Genomic DNA, 7,721 nt, shown 5'->3' with positions numbered 1-7,721 from the left:
CCAGGATTCGAACAAGGATTGGAATCTAGATACGACAACTAGTGACCCCAGCATTTTCCTGTCATCTAGTTAGGTCATTCTTACTTGTCTTGAATACTTCTAGAAGTGAAAGTTGTCCCCACTAACTAACACAAATACTTTCAACATGTTTTGTCTTCAATCACATACATCCTAGGAAAATTTTCAAGAGGTCACTCAACATAGGATTGTTCCAAATTAAGCACATTTTACTTTGGAGTTCCTATAATTGAGCCAATAAAAGTGAAAAATCACATTCTTGGTATACGTAGTGACTTTAAGTTCTTTAAGTCTTTCTTAACCATTCTTTTATGTCCATAGGATCCCTCTCATTCAGATATGACTCGATTCATTCATGTCCCCCTCCTAAACTTGATTCGTTACATATAGAGACCAAAATGGTATTTTAACCTATATATATATATATATATACATAGCAAAACTTCCATACATCCATTTTCTTATGACATATCAAATTAGAAAACTATTTTATATAATTAGTAAAACCAATACAATTATTGTGATTATAAATACAATTAGGCATTACCCAACTTGGTATATCCTCAACTCTTTCAAGATCATGATAATACTTCAAATCACTGAAAAGTTACACTAAAATATAAGAACCTCAAGCAATATTATGCTCAAAACAGACCAATCAAAGGCGAGAAAGAGGCTTATTTTCACCACTTGATCTGTTAAGAAATGGATAATCTGTATAGCCAACAACAGGATCTTGTGTATAGAAAGTCTTCCTAACATACTTGTTCAATGGTGCATTGAGCTTAAATCTCAAAGCCAAGTCAGGGTTGGCAATGAAAAGCCTACCATACGACACCAAGTCGGCGTCTCCGTTCTCGATCGCTTCCATTCCTAATTTCCGAGTGAACCCACCGCTGCAAATGAATGTTCCTTGATAAGCTCTCCTCAAACTCCTCATAAACTCAGCTTCCTCGTCTTCGCTTCCCGGCCTGCCCGACTCTGTCTGGCCATAGGCTGTGTACCGTGGCTGAGTTACATGGAGATAACTTAGCTTTCCACCAACTTCTTGTTGGAGTTTGTTGAGTTGATCGACGACGTGTAGTCCGAGCTTGAGAGGATTGGAATCCATTGCGTCGAGGTGGTCGATGGCAGGAGAAATTCTAACACCAACTCGATACGATCCAATGGCGGAAACTACCGCTTGAACTACCTTCAATAAGAACCGAGACCGGTTTGTGAGAGATCCACCGTATGCGTCGGTTCTATCATTTATACCATCTTTTAAGAATTGGTCAAGGAGGTAGCCATGGGCTGAATGGATCTCAATCCCATCAAAGCCTGTTCGTCATAACACAAACATCAAATTAATCATCGAAATTTATTTCAAGATTGTTAATTGCATTATTTTTTTTTTCATATTGGTAATTAGCAGATTTCCAACTTGCAAATCTTTTTTCTTCCCATAAAAAACAAATGTATTGACAATAAATTTATTCAAGATTCAATTACTTACTATTAGTTTTTTTTTTTTTTCTCTCTTTTTTGAAAGTTATATCTGTTTTCTTTTATGATTTCCTTACCATGGTTGTTATCGTTCTTGAGAAAACATTTGAATTCATAGCCAAATTCTAAAAAAATAAAAACAAACTTAGAAATCATTTGGTAATCATTCGGTTTTGTGTGTTTAATTTTTTAAAATTAAACCTATAAACACCAATTCGTTTTCTGGATTTTAGTTTTTCAAAATTAAGCATATATTCTCTCAATTTCTTACAATTATTTGCATATTTAAGTACAATGGTTAAATTTTTAGCCAAATTCCAAAAACAAAAACAAGTTTTTAAAAGCTACTTTTTTAGTTTTTAAAATTTGGCTCGATTTTTTAAACCATTGGTAAAAAGTAGATAATAAAGAAAGAAATTTGAAAGTGGAAGTAGTGTCTATAGATTTAATTTTCAAAAACCAAAAACCAATAACAAAATAGTTAAGGCACTACGGTAACAATTTGATGTTTTATAGTTAGTTTTTGAAAATTAAACATACAAACATCTTTTTACCTCTAAATTTCTTGCTTTGTCATCTACTCTTTATCATTATTTTAAAAAACAAAGCCAAGTTAAAAAAAAAGTTTTTAAAAACTTATTTTTGTTTTTTAGATTTTGACTAAGAACCCAACTCTTTTATTTAAGAAAAATGTAATCCATTATGAGAAATTGAGAGGAAATAGACTCAATTTTCAATGAACCAAAAATAAAAAACAAAAAGGTTATCAAACAAAACCTTAAGAACTTGTTTTTAGTTTCCAAAACTTGACTTGGATTCTGAAAACATCCAGATAACCAATGAAGAAACTCTTAACTAGAAGTAGTGTTTAGAAACTTAATTTTTAAAAAAATAAAAAACAAAAAACCAAATGATTATCACACAGCGACTTCTTAATTTTTGAATAACATACATTTTCCAAAACACTACTATTTTCTAACATGAGATTTAGGAAAGAATGTTGAAAGAATGTTGTTGAATGTGAAATCAATATTTGTCTGAATGAGCAGAAAATTACAAGTGAAAATAGTGTTGATAAGCAAAGTACCTGCTCGAATGGCATTCAAGGCAGCGTGTCGATACTGCTCGACCACGGCCTCAATCTCGTAAGTACCAAGTGCTCGTGGGCTTGGATATGTGCCATAGGAGCCATCTGGAAGCAGGATTCTCCACCTCTTCGATATGGGTTTGCTTGTGGATGAAATTGGTGGCATCCCACCAGGTTGATAAACTGTAAGTTTATTCAGAATCATCAGAATTAGAGAAGATCAGGAAGGAGATAAGAAACTGATGGCTAAGAACGACACTTTTGATATGTGCTCATGGAGTTGGGGTCTATTTGGATTTACTAAAGAAAAGTGTTTTTTGAAAAATTCATTTTTATTTAATTTTTTTTTGATAAAAACTATTTAACATACACATTCAATGTGTTTTAAAAACTATTATGAATGTTGCCAAACACTATAATTTTTCCAAAATGATTTATTTTTAAATTAAACATTAGAACAGTTAAACTATACACACTCTAGTTTAGTTAGTGCGTTAGTCTCCAATATAAGTTATATAAATAAATTTTGAAAGCTAAATGCGTCAAACTCGTTGTTTAAGCATATAAATACAAGAACTTATTGACTTTAAAATATGGTTAAATTATCAAATTGATCCCTATACTTTGGAATTTTTTCAATTTTAGTTCCTGTGTTTTCAAGAAATCTTAAATTTAATCTTTACTACTAGTTTATTGTGAATTTTTTATTACTTTTTATTTGTTATTAGCATTTTCACTATATATTTTGAAAACATTTCGTATATTGTATTTTTTTTAATAAAAATTATTATTCTTATTTAATCAATTTAGAAAAAGAACAACATTGAAGAACTAAATTTAAGATTTACTAGAAGTACAATGACAAAAATTAGACATTTGAAAGTATAAAAACTAAAATTGAAGAAATTCTAAACTACAAGGACTAAAATAGTATTTAACCTTAAAATTTCGAACACGTACAAAAATGATATATAATATAATTTGATAAACGTATCCCTGCCGAATCATAGTTCGTACCTTGGTGTGAAGCTCGACCGACATGCCAGAGTTGACAGAAAATAATGCTGCCTTTGGCATGAACAGCATCTACCACTGGTTTCCATGCTTGCACCTGTTCTTCAGTGTAAATTCCAGGAACATGGGGAAATCTGCCAAGTTCAGTTTATCAGAGACATGAGATTTTAACAAGTAAATCAAATTATAAGTAATTTTGTAGAAATTGTCTAGACCGACTCAGGTACATCTCAACTAATTTCACTGAATAACCCACCATATATTGAGATTTTGGTTAGTCATAAGCGAGTTTCATGTCATTAATATTTGATTAAAAAAGTGATTTTTAGAATCATCAGATCACCAAAAATTTACCACCTTAAAACTAAAATTGAAGAATGAAATCTAACTTAAATAAATTTTCTCAGCAAAATTAAAGAGTGAAAAGTATTATTCTAAGTATAGATTGTTTTGTATTTCAAATGAAAACTTCATGATATTTATATCATATTAGAATGTAGAAATTGGTAATATAGAAAAAAAAAATCCTCATGTAATGATCCATTAAAAACAACAAAAACAATACTAGTGTGATGTAGATTTTAAAATTCATGCGATTAATACTATTTTAATAAAACTCTCTCGCTTTTATTTTCTCCATGTGTCAATTATAATATTTTATTTTAGGATAAAATTTCTTATAAAGAAGAACAACACATTATCTTTAATATCAATATTTATATATTTTAAAAAAGCATTTTAATAAGTAAACACACAAAATTTTAAAAATATATATTCATTTCCAAAATTCACAATATTGAATTATTAAAAATAAATGGTATTATTTTGAACATATTATAATACAAATAATAATATTTAATCCAAAATTCAAGTAAATATAATATTCAAATTAGTTCCATAGAAGAAAAAAAAAGTATGAATATTTGTTCAATTTTAGTATATGATTTAGTACATAACACATCAATTACTATCTTAAAGATTAATTTCTCAATTTTATAATTATTAAATTTTGTTTCCTTTTTAAAATATGATATTCGATCATTCACTCCTAACCCAAGTTACAAAACTCTCCAAAATCAACGAAAAAAATTTAGTACTACAAAAATATTAAACAAATTTCATATTGTCTTCATTATGTACTTGAGAAAAATAATATATTAGAGATGTTAAATGCTAAATGGAAGTAGTATGTACATATAGTTTTTTTTCCAAGTTGACCCACCTATGCTGCTTTACGCTCCCTTATATCAAATGAGATGATTAAATTACCAAAATAACCCACTCCCCAATTATTAGTGACCACTATCCACGTCAGCAGCAAAGCTGTGGGACCCAAAGATCACTAACTCAACCACTCAACCCCACCACTTTGCTATACTAGTTACTTCCATACTTAATTTACCAGAATGCCCCTAAGAGGAATAAAAAATTTCGAAAGTTACCCAGCGGCGGTAGCGGAGATGGAAGTCCCTTCGCTGATCAGAAATCCACCGTCGGTAGACCTCTGAGAGTAATATTCGGCCAGGGCCGGCCCCGGAATTCCATCTAAAGCTCTACATCTCGTCATCGGAGCCAGAACCACCCTGCAAATCGGTCACCATATCAACAATCATTCAAATTAACCATAACAAACAATCAAACTCTCTCTCCGAGATTGTTAGACCAAAATTAGGGCTAAAATTGAAGAAACCTGTGAGAGAGATCGAATTTCCCCATCCTGAACGGAGAGAAAAGAGTGGCGCTTCCATTTCCATCCGGAGTTTCAGCCATCTGCGATGAGTTCCGATCAGATTTCGCCGACGGTAACGAGATTCAGGAGGTTAATTCGAGATCCCTTTTTTATAGAAGGCGTTTTGAGTGAGTGGAAAGGGGAAATTTTGATGAAGGAATTGTAATTGAATTGAAATGCTTGCGACTGGTCGGCGAAGGAGATACCGATCCGGTGCATCCGCATTTAGAGTAAGGAGCTGTGTGAGTGATTACTCGCCGTTGGATGGATCTTGATTGTGTAGGCTGGTGGGTCCCAGTCAAAGTTAGGGTTTGAAAACTATGTTAATTATGAATATGGTCACGTGTTTATTGCATTGTTAAATGGACGGCTTGGTGGCTTTGGTTTCCCACGCGTATTTTAATTCCACGTGTATTTCATTCTTTTTTCTTTTCTCCAAAATAATTTACCAATATATATATATTTTTTTTTCATTTTGCAAATCTATGAAATTCGTACTTATAAAGGGAGGCGGGTAGGGAGTGAGTTTATTTCAATAATAATTGATATGGTCTTCTAATCTAGAGATTAGAGGTTGGATTCCTCATCCTTATAATTGATGTAATAAAAAAAATTGAGGTTGATAGTATATATAAGTTTTATGTCAGTTGAGTTATATTCATTTAGATATTTTTTGAACGACACAATTATTATTATTGGTCATAAATTTAAATGATATAATTTGAGTATAATTTGATGTATATTTTTCAAAAGAAAAATTCAGTAAATATATATTAAAAATATTATAATTTTTTTTTCTTTTATCGTATTAAGAAAATGTAATTAGTTTTAGTAAAAAAAAAATTATTTCAAATGGTAAAACTGTTGAAAATATTTACAAAATATAGCAAATTTTTCGAATTACCAATGATCGACACAGGTAAACTTCTATCACTGCTAGATACTTATAGAAGCTATCAGCGTCTATTATTGATAGTTCTAAAATTTTGTCATGTTTTGTAAATATTTTGATTTATTATTTTATATTTAAAAACAACCCTTTAGTAAACCATCCATTTTACTACAAACTTGGTGAAGTGTATTAATGTTTAGTTAATAGCATTAGATAGCACTTTTAGAGTTAGCAATATTTTAAAAAAATTGTAAATATAGCGAAGTCTATCTGTGATAAAATCTATCGTTGATAGACTCTGACTAGCAATATGGTCTATTATTGATAGACTACGAAAGTTAAATCTAAATTTTTTTATATATGTAAACTCTTTTACATCGTGCTATATCTACTTACACTTCAGGCTTTATTGATATATTTGCAACTGTCCCTTAATTCTTATTTTGAACGCTTATAAATATTGTATTCTTTACTTTAAACTTTTATTCATGAACACCGAACAGAGTTTCGTATACAAAATCAATTTAAAAAGTTTCTCGTGTGTATTTAATAAATATGAAACATATACCTTAATATGAAGCTAAGAAAAAATGATAGTTAAAGAGTAAGAAAGTTAATATTAATGAGTGTGAAATTTCCATGTGCATTTTGATGTAAAAGTCAACGAAATGAGTAAGAAATTTTTAAAAGTTAAAAGGGATTTTTGCCTCAAATTAAATTGTACTACTGAAAAATAAGTCTATCTTTAAGACATGTGTGTGCTGTCCATGCTATAAGTTTGCTCTTATAGAGCCTAAAATTCATTTACATTTTTACTTTAATAATTTTAAAAGCTTAGAAAATGAAGATTTCAATTGAAACATTTTGGAAACACGAGACAATATTTTGAGTTTATAGATGACTCTTTTGTTGGGAATGACTAATATAGTAAACGAAGAAAATGAAAAAAAGATTTTATTATCATTTAAAATTAATTCAAAGAATTAATTGTTTGTGATTAATTTCAAGAATTAATCTCAAATAAGTCAAAAACAGTTTTGAAATTAATTTTGAAATGACTTTTTTTTTATTATTTTAAAAACAAATCTTATCTTTTCTTTAAAAGACTCTAAGTTATTGGGAAAACGATATGAGAAAATTGATCCTCTCTCTTCTTTACTCCTTTATGTGGTCTGAGCATAATTTCCAACGATTCCATTCTTTTTCCCAGCGAGTGTACACTTGAGCTTGGAAGTTGTGTTAACCTTGGGAACAACCGGCATATGTGATTTAGCATTGAGGTAGTGTTGAATTTTATTTTCAAGACAGTAGATCTTCCACAACACGAACATGATTGAGATCTGAAATTAATGGTGAACAACAATTTGAAAGCAATATTTTTTCTCAATGTTGATCAAATTTGGAAAGATTCTTCCAGATTTATCTACATTGAAACCATTCAACAAAACATGTTGTGAGAATTTGGGAGTGCAAAGAAGAGAGAGAAAATTTCAGCA

General features: G+C 30.2%; 1 protein-coding gene across 1 annotated transcript; it reads right to left on the bottom strand.

The window, feature by feature from the left end:
* Nucleotides 1–512: 512 nt before the first annotated feature.
* LOC120068507 (12-oxophytodienoate reductase 3-like) lies at nucleotides 513–5,506 on the bottom strand. Its single transcript, XM_039020299.1, has 5 exons — nucleotides 5,295–5,506; nucleotides 5,047–5,187; nucleotides 3,608–3,738; nucleotides 2,591–2,773; nucleotides 513–1,338 (listed from the first exon to the last, which is right to left on the bottom strand). Exons 1-5 carry the CDS (start codon nucleotides 5,372–5,374, stop codon nucleotides 677–679), a joined length of 1,197 nt encoding a protein of 398 aa, XP_038876227.1. The 5' UTR covers nucleotides 5,375–5,506; the 3' UTR covers nucleotides 513–676.
* Nucleotides 5,507–7,721: the final 2,215 nt, after the last annotated feature.

Source organism: Benincasa hispida, chromosome 12 (genome assembly GCF_009727055.1).
Source record: "Benincasa hispida cultivar B227 chromosome 12, ASM972705v1, whole genome shotgun sequence".
Taxonomy (NCBI): domain Eukaryota; kingdom Viridiplantae; phylum Streptophyta; class Magnoliopsida; order Cucurbitales; family Cucurbitaceae; genus Benincasa; species Benincasa hispida.
The sequence above is the reverse complement of the archived record's forward strand: the minus strand, read 5'-3'. Positions and strand labels throughout refer to the sequence as shown.